Source organism: Bos mutus, chromosome 11 (genome assembly GCF_027580195.1).
Source record: "Bos mutus isolate GX-2022 chromosome 11, NWIPB_WYAK_1.1, whole genome shotgun sequence".
NCBI classification, from domain to species: domain Eukaryota; kingdom Metazoa; phylum Chordata; class Mammalia; order Artiodactyla; family Bovidae; genus Bos; species Bos mutus.
This window is the reverse complement of record NC_091627.1, coordinates 91,311,258-91,327,128: the sequence shown is the minus strand read 5'-3', so window position 1 is coordinate 91,327,128 and position 15,871 is coordinate 91,311,258. Positions and strand designations below refer to the sequence as shown.

The 15,871-nt window shown below is 41.1% G+C and overlaps 1 protein-coding gene across 3 annotated transcripts in view; it reads left to right on the top strand.

The window, feature by feature from the left end:
* The window catches only part of TTC27 (tetratricopeptide repeat domain 27), a 180,551-nt gene that overhangs the window by 2,800 nt on the left and 161,880 nt on the right, over nt 1–15,871 (top strand). Inside the window, exons 2-4 of one of the 3 annotated variants that reach the window (XM_070379762.1) lie at nt 635–730; nt 9,524–9,701; nt 12,379–12,508. In XM_070379762.1, the coding sequence (XP_070235863.1) occupies nt 673–730; nt 9,524–9,701; nt 12,379–12,508 (366 nt within the window). In that variant the 5' untranslated portion in view covers nt 635–672. Of the gene's footprint in view, nt 1–32; nt 731–7,858; nt 8,148–9,523; nt 9,702–12,378; nt 12,509–15,871 lie in introns of those variants that run through there. The other 2 variants (XM_070379761.1, XM_005893003.3) reach the window with 2 other exon arrangements.

Here is a 15,871-nt window from a genome sequence, read left to right as displayed (position 1 = left end):
AGGGAAGATATGTATACCTATGGCTGATTCATGTTGATGTATGGCAGAAACCAACACAACATTGTAAAGAAATTATCCTCCAATTTAAAATCATTAAAAAAATTATGATGGATTTATAGTGATACCCATTCTCAGTGTGAAAATCAAGTATATTCCTGATAGGAGTGGATTTCCGTTTTGGCCAGGAATTGATGAGGATTGAATCTTCTCATAATTTTACGTTAGTCTGATTACTGGAAGAATTTTACATAGCTTCTGGTTGTGTGCACTTCAAATCTTGTTTTTCTTCGATTATCCACCTACTTCTGGTGTTGAGCAGCACAGAACTCATTCATTCATTTCATTCTAAGATTGCCAGCCTTCATTTTTTCACAGTAGGTCAGTACCGAGGCTGTAGGAATATTCTTGGAAGCCATTCCTACACTGAAGTGGTTAGCAATAGCCACAGAAATGACTGCATACTCTATAAATCTATCTCACTAAACCAAAGTTAAACACGTCCCCATCTCAGTTTCCTGGATTCCCCAGATTCCCACAGCCACTCTAGAACTACCTGCTTAGAGAGGAAGTGTATCTGAGTGAAAGATTGAAGCTAACTAATTGACATGACAGTGTCTTCCTTTTTTGACTGCAGCTTGTGGGATCTTAGTTCCCTAAACAAGGATTGAACCCATGCTGCCTAAAATGGAAGTGCTGAGTCCTAATCTCAACCACCAAGGAAATACTGAAGGTAACATTTTTTTTTAAGTTGTATTAAGATATATTTCACATACCATATAGTTCACCCATTTGAGGTATACAATTCAGTGGTTTTTAGTATATTCACACGTGCAACCATCACCACAGTTAATTTTAGAACATTTTCATCATCTCAAGAAGAAACCCCGTATCTTTTAGCCATCACTGTCCTCTCTCGACCTGTTCCCTCACCAGCCCTAAGCAATCATTAAGCTACTTTTTTATTACTTTTGCAGATGTTATGCAGTCTGAGGATCAGGTTGTTAGGACTACATTGTTAGGACCCTACCCAGAGCCTTGAGAGGGGCCATAAACCTTAAGCTGCATTAGCTTTGTGGTTTATCTGCCTCTGTACCTTTATTCTACCAAAATCTGTATATGTGGTTCCCTGTTGTTCACAGAGTTGATTGGATCTACTAGAGTATGTGAATTTTTTGTGAAAACTGGGGATAAGGAGGAGTTCATTTGGAAAATTAAGTAAAGCTGAGTAAAGCAAAAGAGTAACCCAAGGAGTTGGGAATGTTACGAAGTCTGTTAGACTGTCTTGGAGTTTAAATTGTTTTGTTTTGTCTTTTGGGAGGCCTCACTTTTTCAATAAAAGAAACCAGTGTTGTCTATGTGCTGTTCTGTCTCCTAATTTTTTTCCAGAATGCCTCTTAAGCATATTAATTGATTCTTCATGACATATCAAAAGCTCCCCATGATGCCATTGTTATTCCAAGTTTTAAAAGATTAAATTAAAAAAAGTTCTTCCGTTTATCAAAGAAAATTCAAGAGTTAGGATTGTGGTACAGCACTATGTAAGAGGCAGAAATTCTTCCAGGAAGAAGTTCAGGCTCTGACGTAGACAAACCTGTGATCACTGAGAAGAGAGCAGCGCGGTTGGTTGGTGACTGTCTCACGGTTTCCTTTGTCAGAACATCAGTCACTTTGAATGAGGGCCCACCCTCATGACCTTATTTTACTTTAATTCTTTAGAGACCTTGTCCCCAGATACAATCACATTTTGAGGGGCTTCTCACTGCGGGTAAGACTTCAACATAGGAATTTGGAAGGCCTACCACAATTCAGTCATAACATATAGTGAGGGGTTGATGTAAATAATAAACAGTTTACAGTAGGAATAGGAAGGAGTTTTATTTGAGCCAAACTGAGGACTATTGCTTGGGATACACAGATTCAAGAAGCACGTGAATTGTGTTGACTACAAAATGGGGAGACTTACACAGGCAAAAATCGAAATGTTGCCTAAGTTGTTAAATATTAGGATCGGAGCTGGCAAGAATGGTGCAAGGACTGATTGGGGTCCAAAATGATTGCATATTTACAAGGGGGAACTTACGGCCATATGATTGCATCTGGTAGCTGCTTCTGATCATTTTTTGAAAGTGGCTGGTTTGATGCAGTCAGAACATTCAGATTCGTAGTTGATGTAGGAACATGTCTGAAACCACACCCACAATGGCCACCTGGCTTTGCTTTGAATGCCTGAACCACAGTTAACTCCTTTTTTATTTTTGTTGTTCAGCTGCTAAGTCGTGTCGGCCTCTTTGCAGCCCTACAGACTACAGCACACCAGGCAGGCTTCCCTGTTCTTATGTCCTGGAGTTTGCCCAAGTTTGTGGCCATTAAGTCGGTGATGCTATCTAACCATTTCATTGTCTGCCGGCCCCGTCTCATTTGCCTTCAACCTTTCCCAGCATCAGTGTCTTCTCCAACGGGTTGACGCTTCACATGTGGTGGCCAAAGTATTGGAACTTCAGCTTCAGCATCAGTCCTTCCAATGAATATTCAGGGTTGATTTTGATTTTCAAGTGATCTTAACTATGTCATCAGAGGGAAAGTCGTCCTGGCCAGGCACAGTCTCTCCCAGCAGAGCGGAGTGTTGATCTTAATGGGTTTGTGGCAGTGTGGAGTTCAGGGTCTGGGAGACTTTCTGAGGAATCAGGAATTGATGTCTTCTGAGGTATGACTACCTAGTTGGTACTCTTGTTGGTTAGTTGGCGCTCAGAGGTGTGTTTATTTGAGTGAATCCATCCCTGACAGGAGGACTTTCAGAAGCAAGAGGCTAACACTGATTGGATGGCTACAAAGGTCTATTCTGTGAAACAAATTTTCATTAATTGAGTAAATAGGTTTAGTGATGGGCAGAACGGCCATTCTTTCCCTAAGTTTTTGGGGATGTTATTCTCAAAAGTGGCTCTCGTATGTCCCAATTTTCTCCTAAAGTGGCCAAATATCTTAGTTCTAAAGGAATTTGTGTCACTTTCTAGCTGATTGACAGATTTACACTCTGAATCCAAGTCAGTGATATTTTGTTGAGGAACAGAGGTTGGAGTCATCCTGGTTCCTCAGATCACTAGTCATGTGGCCTCAGACAAGCCACATGACTTCTCTGAAACTCGGTTTCTTCGTCTGTAAGGAAACAATAACTGTCTCTCTGTGTTGTTAGAAGTATCAACAACATAACTTAAGGAAACTGCCTAGCACACTATGTGTGGTACACACCAGTTCATGGTTCTTATCCCTGGCTTATTAGACTCACCTGGAGACCTTTAAAAACTCCTGAGAATAGGAGTCTCCCCACTTGCCAGAGCTTCTGATTTAATTAGGGTCAATTCCAAATAGGTGATTCCAAAAGTCCCAAGGTGGTTCTGATGGCCAGCCTGATTCAAGAAGCATTAGTGACAGCTCCCAAGAGGGGTGATGCTCTCTCAACCCACTCTCTTCTGTTTCCATTAGTTTCCCCCTGAACTTGATGCCCTTCCCAATTTTTCTCCCATAAGCCTGAGAAGAAATAGCCCTCCCTATGCCATATGTGTACAACTTTTGATAGGATGTCTGTGGCTCTGATATATCTCTAAAGTGATATATATTTTTTTGTTTAAGGGAAAACTGGTATATAACATTATATGTCTCAGGTGTACAGTATTTAATTCGACATCTGTATACTCTGCCAAGTGATCACCCCCAAAGTCATTACCATCTGTCACCATGCAGTTGAACCCTTCCCCCCACCCCTTAACCTCTTTCCCCTCTGGTAAACACCAATCAGTTCTCTGCATCTATGAGTTTGTTTTTCTTGTGTTTATTTTTTTGTTTAGATTCTGCATATGAGTGAAATCTTATATTTGTTTTTCTCTGTCTGCCTTCACTTAGTATAATATCCTCAAGTTCCATCCATGTTGCCACAAATGGGAAGATTTCCCTTTTTTTAAATATTCAAGTGGTATGCTAATTATATATATATATATTTATATATACATCACATCTTGTTTATCCATTCATCCATTTGATGGACACTTGTTTCTGTATTTTGGGGATTATAAATAATGCTGCAGTGAACATAGGGGGTCTATATATCTTTTCAAATTAATGTTTTAGTGTTTCTTGGATAAATACCCAGAATGAAATATCTGAATCATATGGTAGTCCTATTTTCAATTTTTCGGGAATCTCCCCGTTCTTTTCCATAGTGGCCGCACCAATTCACATTCCCACCAATAGTGCACAAGGGTTTCCTCTTCGTCACATCCTCTATAATACTTGCTATTTCTTGTCTTCTTGGTAATAGCCATTTCAAGAGGTAGGGGTTGATACCTCATTATCATTTTGATTTGCAGTTCCCTGATGATTAGTGATACTGAACATGTTTTCATGTGCCAGTTGGCCATGTGTATGTCTTCTTTGCAAAAAGCTGTATTCAGAACCTCTGCCTATTTTTTTAAATTGGTTTGCTTTTTGTTGTTGAGTTGTATGAGTCTTTATACATTTTGCATATTAATCCTTTGTCAAGTATATGGTTTGTAAATATGTTTTCCCATCCAGTAGGTTGCCTCTTCATTTTGATGATGGTTTCCTTCACTGTGTGTAAGCTTTCTAGTTTGATGTAATCCTATTTATTTATTGTTGCATTTGTTTCTTTTGCTTTTGGAGTCAGAACCACAAAACATTGCTAAGACCAATGTCAGTGGTGGTAGTGGTGGTTTAGTCACTAAGTCGTGTCCGACTCTTGTGACCCCATGGACTGTAGCCTGCCAGAGTCCTCTGTCCATGGGTTTCTCCAGGCAAGAATACAGGAGTGGGTTGCCATTTCCTTCTCCAGGGCATCTTCCCAATGCAGGAATCAAACCCAGGTCTCCTGCATTGTAGGCAGATTCTTTACCAACTGAGCTAGGAGGGAAACGATGTCAGTCGATTTACCGCTTTTACTTTCTCCCAGGAATTTTACAGTTTCAGGTCTTAAATTCAAGCCTTTAAGCCATTTTGAGTCAATTTTTGTGTGTGGTGTAAGATAGTGGTCTACTTTCATTGTTTTGTATGTGGCTGTCCATTTTCCCCAACACCATTTATCCTCTCTATTGTATCTTCTTGGCTCCTCTGTTGTGAATTAACTGTCTGTATACATGGGTTTATTTCTTGGTTCTCAGTTCTGTTCCATTAATCTGTGTGTTTTTTTATGTAAAGTGGCTATCTTTTTTTTGTATGTGAAGTGATTACCATTTTAATACATGAAAGTACATGTTACATTGATCACATGGATAAGAGAAGTGTCTTCAGATCCAAAACTGGAATTCAGAAGACAGGGAGACTGGAAGGTATCTTGTTCCAAACTGTAAAAGGACAATCACACTGAAGTCTGCCTATAACATTTGCAGGGTTGTGAAATACATTCTATAATACTTCTTTGAGAAATACATCTTCAGAGCAAAAATATGTGTTAAACTATATGTTTATATAAGTGTAGCAGCAGCAGCAGTCATCAGAATAATTAATTAAAATAACTTAGTGGGCATTGGAAAGGCTAGTAATGTTTGGAGAGGGCTTCCAAGGTGGCACTAGTGGTAAAGAACCCACCTGCCAATGCAAGAGACATAGAGACGAAGGTTTGATCCTTGGGTCACGAAGATCCCCTGAAGGAGGGCATGGGAACCCACTCCAGTATTCTTGCCTGGCAAACACTATGGACAGAGGGACCTGGTAGGCTACAGTCCATAGTGTTGCAAAGAGTTGGACACAATTGAAGCAACTTAGCAGGCATGTGATGTTTGGATAAGTAATGAAATAAAGATATACATAATTAACATTACATGTTTATTCCATAAAATATATTTGTCTTGCCTTTACCTCTATAAAATCATCAATTATGTTTTAGTATTTGTATTAGTTCCTGAAGATGCTCTAGAAAATTACCACAAACTTGGTAGCTTAAAGCAACAGATGACGGGACTTTTCTGGTGGTCCAGTGGTTAAGAATCCACCTTGTAATGCAGGGACACAGTTTTGATCCCTGGTTGGGGAACTAAGATCCCATGTGCTCTGGGGAAAGATCCCACAGTGGAAGACCTGATGCAGACAAAATAAATAAATACATTTTTTTTTTTTTTTAAAAAGCAACACATATATTCACTCACAGTTCTTAAGACCGTAAGTCCAAAATCAAGGTGTCAGCAGGACTACTGTCTCTTTAAAGGCTCTAGGTGAGAATCCATTCTTTGTCTTTTCCAGTTTCTGGTGACTGCCAGCATTTGTTGGCTTGTGTATGCATTACTCCAACCTCTGCCTCCATCTTCACATATTGTTCTTGTGTGTGTGTGTGTGTGTGTGTGTGTAAAATCTCCCTCTGCCTTTCTCTTATAAGGACACTTATAAGTGCCATCTCTTAGGACAGGACTTTGAACCCATCAGGTTCATTTTAAAATCCTTTTTCCAAATCAGGTAACAGGGATTAAGACTTGATATCTTTGGGGCAACTAGTCAGCCCACTATAGTTATCAAAGATTTCCTGCTTCTATTAACACTGACTAAAGGATTATAAAAATATTTTTTTATTTGAAGTATATAAAGTTTAAATGCATTGTTGGCCAGAAACAAATAGACTGCCAAATAGTGTTTCCAGCAAAGATAGGTTTATTCAGGATCATCAGAGAATTGCATTTTGGTACCCACAACCATGGCAAGTCATGTGTAAGTTCTCCTTTCTGATCTCCGATCTCTATTTAATTGAAATATATATTTGTTACTTTTTTACATTTCCTTCTGTTGATCAGGATCTTTCTCTGAAAGTCTCCCTAATCAACAGTCAGGTTTTTTAGTTTCAGTGGGTTTTTGTTCCTCTATGACAAGAAGGAGCTTTCTGGGGTGTAGAGCCTCAAGTCAGAGGGAAAGTAAACAGATTGGACCTTCCTCTAGTTGCAGGGAGCATGGGCTTCTCTCTAGCTGTAGTGCGTGGGCGTCTCTTTCTGGGGGCTTCTCTTGTTGTCAAGCAGGGCCTCTAGGGAATGGGAGTCCAGTAGCATGGGCTTAGTTACTCCATGCCATGTGGAATCTTCCCAGACCAAGGATCATACCCGTGTCCCCCTGCATTGGCAGTCAGTTTCTTAACCACTTGATCACCAGTTAAGTCCAGACAGAGTTCTCATATGGAATTCACTGGACTCCTCTTCGTTGGGTCTCTAATTCCCTGAAATGGTACCTCAGTGTTGGTAGTAAGGGCCCACGTGCTTCGGCAGGACCGACTAAGGCTTTCATCAGGTAGTCTGGAGGGTTCTGACCTAAAGAGAAATCAAAGCTGCAGTCTTTCCAATTATACAGCAGCTGGGCGAGACCGAAACTGTGATCTCTTCCACTGGCCTCCTGGCCGGAGAAGGCGATGGCACCCCACTCCAGTACTCTTGCCTGGAAAATCCCATGGATGGAGGAGCCTGGTAGGCTGCAGTCCATGGGGTCGCGAAGAGTCGGACACGACTGAGCGACTTCACTTTCAGTTTTCACTTTCATGCATTGGAGAAGGAAATGGCAACCCACTCCAGTGCTCTTGCCTGGAGAATTCCAGGGACGGGGGAGCCTGGTGGGCTGCCGTCTACGGAGTCACAGAGTCGCACATGACTAAAGTGACTTAGCAACCGGCCTCCTGGGTGGGTGGTGCAGGATGACTTCACGCCCTCCACTCCTTCCGCAGCTCAAGGTTACGCCTCTGGGGTCGGGACTGAGGGAACCAAGGCCCCTCCCCCAAGTCCCGTCCCTTTCCCCAGCTTGGGGCGGGGCATCCTCACTGGGCATGCTCGGTACTAAGGGCTCGTGTTGGTCTCCTAGGCGGAAGCAGGTTCAGCGAGTATGCGTGTTTTTCCCAGGGTTCTCCGCGCTGCTGTTATGGCCGCCTCCTTGTTCCGCTATCTGCACATGGTGGTCTAGGCTTTGTGTTTACACGACCTGTCGCCACTAGTCGTCGGCCTCTTGGTCGCTTTTACTTGTACTTTCTTCTTTTTGACTCCTGTGTGACCTTCGTAGGAATCTTTTGGCTGCAGCTATGTCCGGGGTGATGTGGACCCCGGAGCTGGCAGTGCTGAGGGGCTTCCCTACTCAGGCTGAGCGGCAGCAGTGGAAGCAGGAGGGAGTCGCCAGTTTGGGTGAGAGGGGTGAACGTGCCAGGAGGGACTTACGCCGCCGTGAGGACTGTGGGGAGAAGAGGTGGCTGGGTTTTCATCTCTCCTGTATTTTTTTCCTACCCAAATCTACCTGATTTCTTAAGGCTTCAGGTTGTTGCATCCTTGACCTGGTGGGCGTGGTCTTCGGGTTCCGTACTTGTCTTCACCCTAAATTTTTCCCCGTCCAGGGGTTCTTTACCGTCTGAGCTACCAGGGAAGCCCTCAGTAATAATGTCAATTATTTTTATAATCTCTTAACACTTATTCAGTCACTTAATCCTTATAATAGACATATAAAGTAGACAGTACTTTTGTTCCCTTTTTGCAGATGAAGAAATTTAAGTAAGTTGGTTAAGTAATTTATTCAAGGTCTCACAGCTGGTAAGTACAACAACTGAAATGAGGCAGCAAAGATGTAATCTTGTAAGCAAAGCACATTTACCAGAGAAATAAAGAGTTAAAAGGCACATTTACTACAGGGTTATAGGTACACGTTGTTGTACGATTTAAGCTGGACCCAAAAGAGAAATATCAATTTAGGACTGTGTGTGTGTGTGTGTGAGAGAGAGTTTAACACAGTATATATGTGTAAGTGGGATGTGTGTGTGTGTTATATACAATAGGTGCTTCAGGTGAGAGGTAGTTTCTGAAGTCTGAGTCTGGAAGTCTTATGGAAGAAATCAAACTTGACCTGATTTTTGATCCGAGAGTAAAACTAGTAAGTGGAAAAGAGTTCCCCAGGAGGAAATCACCAGTGTAAAAGGGTGGAGGCAGGAATGTGCGTTTGCATATGGTTGGGCTTCCTTGGTGGCTCATAAACAGTGAAGAATCTGCCTGCAATGCAGGAGACCTGGGTTGGATCCCTGGGTCCGGAAGATTCCCTGGAGGAGGTAATGGCTACCCACTCCAGTATTCTTGCCTGGAGAATTCCATGGATAAAGGAGCCTGATGGGCTGCTGTCCATGGGGTTGCAAAGAGTCGGACACTACTGAGTGGCTTATCACTTTCACTTTCATGGTGGGGGTAGTGGGAGCCAGATGGTAAAAGGAAATGTTCTAAGAAAACTTTTCTGTTCTCAGTAGGATTCCTTTTGAATTCTCAGCAGAAGGATGATGTTCGTTGCTGCTGCGGAATATTTTTTCTAGGTCTAACTTCTGCCTTACTGCTCATGATATGGATGAACTCCTAATCCTAGGAGAAATGGTGGGAATTTGCACAGTGCTTTGTGATTAATTTATAGGAAGTGTTCTAGATATATACATTTTTTTTTTTTTGCATACTGAAATGGTAATAGTGTTACCCTTTGCAATATGAAAATAGTTTTTTGGATTATTGTACAAATTTTCTTTCTATTACAGAGAGTGGATCTTTCCTACAATTGTTGCTAGAAGGGAACTACAAAGCCATATTGTTAAATTCATTGACTCAAAGTATTTTAAATTCAGCAACAATAACTGAAGAGAAGATTGACAGCTACCTAGAGAAGCAGATAGTAACATTCCTGGATGATTCAGCAGAATTGGACAAAATCAGAAGGTAGAATTTTATTTGAAATTTTCATGGAGAAATGAATTTTGAATACATTTGGTAGTGTCTTGACAGTATGTAAGGCACACTGACTTCTGCGGTTTTTGGAAAACCTGGCTTTACATTTAGTCAAGACTCTTGATGTACGTAATAATCTATGTAAAAGCTTCTGTCCAGAGGACCATCGAGAATGAAAAGGTAAAGTGGTGTAGGATGTCAGAGGTTCATATATAACACTAAGTTATGACCGGGTGGTAGCTGCCAACCACTGAGCTTCCAGCTGCTTAGGTCTCATAGGTTTTAGCTATACTTAAGACTTCAGACCTTCTTTCCTTTTAACATGAAAGTGTACACTATCATCTGGTTATTTGTAGATTGCTGAGTGAGAATTGTAAGTACTTTTATTATTTTTAGATTGTTACCTTTAATGTTTTTATTATGGAACCCTTGGTTTATCTTCTTCCATTGATGTTTATGTAATTTAATAGTATTTAGTATAAGGGATGGAGAAGGCAGTGGCACCCCAGTTCAGTAGTCTTGCCTGGGAACTCCCATGGACGGAGGAGCCTGGTAGGCTGCAGTCCATGAGGTCTCAAAGAGTCGGACGTGACTGAGCGACTTTACTTTTCACTTTCATGCCTTGGAGAAGGAAATGGCAACCCACTCCAGTGTTCTTGCCTGGAGAATCCCAGGGACGGGGGAGCCTGGTGGGCTGCCGTCTGTGGGGTCGCACAGAGTTGGACACGACTGAAGCGACTTTGAAGCAGCAGCAGTATAAGGGATAGTTGCACAGCAGTTAACCTAATTTTTTCAGTGGCTTATATTATACTCTTGTAAGTTTGTTAATATACCTTTCTTTTCTCTACTGTCTCTGGCAACCATGTTGTTTTAGTTTTCTTTGAAACATGCACTTTTGTTTTATCATAATTTGTAAGAAATGACTTCATTTTAGTTCTTGAACAAATCAACTACTGTGCTTGGTGTTGAGGTTGTAAAGATAAATAAAATGTAATCTGCATTTATTAGGAGTTTATAAAAGAATACTACTACAGACATTGTATTTTACTTAACAGATGTCATTCATTTTCATTTTTCTTGCCGTCTGGTAGTTTTTCTTTGCTTTCATGTCGGTCCTATTATTTTGCTATCAGGTGTCTGTGTGTTACCATAGCTTTGTGTGGTGACGTAAGAACACACGTGCATGCACAAATGCATTAAACACTGGTCGACCAGAACTCCTGCTTGTCACATAGAGCTGAGAAGAGACATTTCAGTTACCTTATTTTGAGGTTATTTGAAAATTAAACTGTATTCTTAGCTCTTCTTGAGGATTTTGATTTTTAGTTATGACATTTATTAAGGCTTACATTAAGATCTTGCTGCACACCTGTTTCCCCAAGTTTCCTAAACTTCTAACTACAAACAGCCTCTATTCTTTCTTTGCTCTGCTCTCGATTGCACTGTGTCCAGAGCATTCTGGATACCATAGGCGCGTAGGTTTTATTTTATTTATTTTTTTCTTAAAGAATCTTCCTTTTTGAGGTAGGGCCTAGGGAATCTAGGAGGATTCTTGTAGCTTCATGCTGAAGAAAAAGTGAAAGCAGTCATCCTCTTCCTCCAACACTCCCTAGGCCCTACCGCAAAAAGGAAGCTTCTTTAAGAATTCCATGGACTGTATAGTCCACGGAGTCACAAAGAGTCGGACACGGCGGAGCGACTTTCACTTTCACTCGTGTCTTAATCTAAAGGTTGGCAAATTACCTCTGGTGGGTCAAGGCCAAAGTGCCTCAGAGTGTTGCTTACATTTTTAAAAAGGTTGGGGACAAAAGAAACACCTGTGACCTGTAAAGCCTAAAATGTTTTCTCCTTTACAGAATGAGTTTACCTACTTACTCCTGTCTTCAGCCAAAGTAGGATTGAAAAGAAATAGGTTCAAGTGCAATATCTAGGGTTTTTTGTTGTTGTTGTTGTTGTTCTCATAGTTTGTAGTGCAGATCAATAAAATGTTTGGAAACAATTTTTTATTGACACTTTTCTTATGTATAAAATCAATTTTTCACCCAATGTCAGAGCTGTTAAATAGAACATAAGACAAAGTTCTCAGTATCTGATCAGGTCCTAAACCAGTGCTGTTCAAGAGAATGTTTGTGATGATGGAGATACTCTGTATCTGCTTTATCCAGTGTGGGAGCCAGTAGCCACGTTTGGCCATTGAGCACTTGAAATGTAGATAGTGTGACTGAGGGACTGAATTTTTAAATTGTATCTGTGTGTGGGTGCATACATAGTTGTGTCCAACTCTTTGCAGCCCCATGGACTGTAGCCCACGAGGCTCCTCTATCCCTGGAATTTTCCAGGCAAGAATATTGGGTTGCCATTTCTTTCTCCAGGGGATCTTCCTGACCCAGGGATAGAACTCACATCTCTGGTGTCTCCTGCCTTGGCAGGTGGATTCTTTACCACTAGCACCACCTGGGAATTATTTTAAAGAGCCATATGTGACTCAAGGTGACTGTGTTGGACTTTGCAGACCTAAACTGTAGATTTCAAAAAATTTTTTTGTAATACTCTCAGATAATGTCAATGTTGATATCTTACATTTTTATTAATAACACTGAAATGAAATAGTAGTGTATTTGTGGTTATACATAATGGTTTATGTTTATTTCTTTATTCTTATATGCAGACAACAGAAGATATTCCTACTTGGTGTAAGCAGTTTGCAACTTTTTGTTCAGAGTAACTGGACGGGCCCTCTTGTTGATTTACACCCTCAGGATTTTTTGCCATCTGTTTTGTTTCAGCAGTTCAGTGAGGTACGCTTCTTGGAAATGTCATATGTAGGTATTATTGTGTTTATTCTTTAGAAATGGATCTTTATAAGCCAGAGTTAATAGTAGGTAAGAGAGAAACATGACTTCGTGGCTTGTACAGAACCTACTAAGAATACTTGTTCATTGATCAGAGTTTCATGTAATTCAGAAGTTCCGGTGTCAGTCTCAAACTCCTCTTCAAACGCTCCTCATTTTATGGAGCTCTGTTAGCTGCTCTGTTTATTAAAGAATGGACAGCTGCACCAGTCCTCCAGCTGCATATTTTACCACAGCTACACAAAGATACTTTCTGAAGAAGTAGAAAGTCTGGAGATCTGTTTAATTTTGTTGCAGAAAAGTTTTGCAGCTGTGCTTAGAACAGTTCCTGGGGAGGTTTCCTTTGTGTCACAGATACACTTATTTGTATGTACTTAAAGTGTGTGCCTTGGAGATGCCCCATGGTGATAATGAGTCTTAATATCCGTGTATGGAGATAATGTTACTCACCTGCATCCATAGGTCATCAGTACGGCTTGCAGTTTGAACACCTCAGTTGTGTTTGAGCACATGTACCCAGGGCTTGGGGGAATGTAACCTGCCCTAAGAAGAAGATTGGTAACTGAGGTATCCAGCCACCTCAGAGGACTGGAGCATAACTGTTAATAACTCAGCCTGGAAAAAGGGCACCTTAACATCCAGAACTTACGCAGTCAAAAAGACCTGTTTACTGTTTCCTGTTTTCTCAGAATTAGAAATAGCTGATGAAAGGGGAATGGAGTTGTTAGAAATCAGTGTTAATAATTTGATGAGAATCACAAAGCAGTCATAATCTGAAGCCATGGCAGTTGTAGCTGTACAGTCAGTTTACTGAGTCATAATGTTATATTGTGATAGAATAACTAAGATTCATAGTGCTGGCTCGAAATCATTACTGAAACGTTAAAAGCCCTTGCATATTTTATGTCTAAGAAGGGAATTTAATCTATACCTTACAAAAGTTTTCATCCAAGATGATTACAAGTAAAATCCCCAAGATTTTGACACTTAAAGAGATGCTTTGATTATCCAGGAGTTTACGTATATGGAACATCTCACTTCCTCTTTGTGTATGAAACACTTTCTGGCCTCTGTTGCTGCTCAGTGCAGGGTAGAAACCTACCAGACAAGGTTGCAGATACTTACTGAGCACTGATGTGTGGTTGGAGTGGTGCTTCATTCCCATGTGTTGTATCAGTTTGACATTTTCTGTTGATGAGAAGACTGAAGCTGACAGTGGTAAGAGAAACTTGCAGAGGCTTTATAGCTGGGGGATTGGAACCCATGTTTTCTGGGTCCAAATCCAGTACTCTTTCTGCTGTCTAGTGTGGAAGCACCTGTGGAGTCAGATAGCAATTCAGACAGTGCAGAAATGGGTTACATGAGAGAGTCAAACTGTAAGAAGCATTGAAATGAATAAGACATGTGAGGAAAGTGATTTTTGTCTGAGAAGACCTTTTAGTCAAGAGTGGACCTTGAGGTAGAACCTGAAGGGTGATGAGGGCAATGGATCAGTAGAGAAGAGGAGGAAATACGTTCTAGATGCAGTCACATGAGCACAAATTTAGAGGACAGAGCAGTAGGTGTTTGTGAGGGCTGTTTGAGGGGCTGCTTTGAGCCTGTTGGGGCAGCAGTAAAAGATGGGGCTCAGGCCACATCGTAGGAAATTTTCATTAAGACCTTGATTTTAATCTTTTTAGTATAAGTACATCTTACTCTCAATAAACATACCAGATGTGTGCAGTTTAAATAATAAAACATCTTTGTTTCCACCACCTGGCTTGAGAGAGGGAACATCACCAGCCTTGGAGAATGGAACTTTCTGACTGCTCTTGCTTAGGTGTTGAGCCCCTTTGCCATTGGGGTGGCTCTGTGGGCCCAGGGCTAGGAGAGCCTTGGAACTGGTCTCGTCTGGCTTAGCAGCCTCTCTAGCTACCTGGTGTGCAAATCATAGCATCTTCTGCATGTGCTCTGACTTGGAAAAGCATTAGAAGGTCTCCTGTGTGTGCTTCTTGGTGACATCCCCAGCCCCCTTTCTCATGAAACACTCTCATGAATTTGATGTTAACATTCCATTGCTTTCTTCATAGTTTTAGCACTTACATATATATGTATTCTCAGAAAACATATTGTTTAGTTTTGCCACTTTCTGAACTTTATATAAGTTAAATAAGCAGGGTGACAATATACAGCCTTGACGTACTCGTTTCCTGATTTGGAACCAGTCTGTTGTTCCATGTCCAGTTCTAACTGTTGCTTCTTGACCTGCATACAGATTTCTCAGGAGGCAGGTCAGGTGGTCTGGTATTCCCATCTCTTGAGGAATTTTCCGCAGCTTGTTGTGATCCACACAGTCAAAGGCTTTGGCATAGTCAATAAATAAGTAAATAAAGCTTATTTAACTTATATGCAGAGTACATCAGGAGAAATGCTGGACTGGATGAGGCACAAACTAGAATCTCGATTGCCAGGAGAAATACCAATAACCTCAGATATGCAGATGACACCACCCTTATGGCAGAAAGTGAAGAACTAAAGAGCCTTTTGATGAAAATGAAAGAGGAGAGTGAAAAAGTTGGCTTAAAACTCAACATTCAGAAAACTAAGATCATGGCATCTGGTTCCATTACTTCATGGCAGATAGATGGGGAAACAGTGGAAACAGTGACAGACTTTATTTGGGGGGCTCCAAAATCACTGTAGATGGTGACTGTAGCTATGAAATTAAAAGATGCTTGCTCCTTGGAAGGAAAGTTATGACCAACCTAGACAGCTTATTAAAAAGCAGAGACATTACTTTGCCAACAAAGGTCCATCTAGTCAAGGCTATGGTTTTTCCAGTGGTCAGGTATGGATGTGAGAGTTGAACTATAAAGAAAGCTGAGCACCAAAGAATTGATGCTTTTGAACTGTGGTGTTGGAGAAGACTTTTGAGAGTCCCTTGGACTGCAAGGAGATCCAACCAGTCTATTCTAAAGGAAATCAGTCCTGAATATTCATTGGAAGGACTGATGTTGAAGCTGAAACTCCAGTACTTTGGCCACCTGATATGAAGAACTGACTCATTTAAAAAGACCCCGATGCTGGGAAAGATTGAAGGCAGGAGAAGAAGGGGTTGATGAGGATGAGATGGTTGGACGACATCACCAACTCAGTGGCCATGAGTTTGAGTAAACTCCAGGAGTTGGTGATGGACAGGGAGGCCTGGCATGCTGCAGTCCATGGGGTTGCAAAGAGTTGGACACGACTGAATGACTGAACTGAACTTTATATAAATGAAATAAATTGTGTTCTGTGACTTGCTTTGCTTAGACGTATATTTTTGGTATT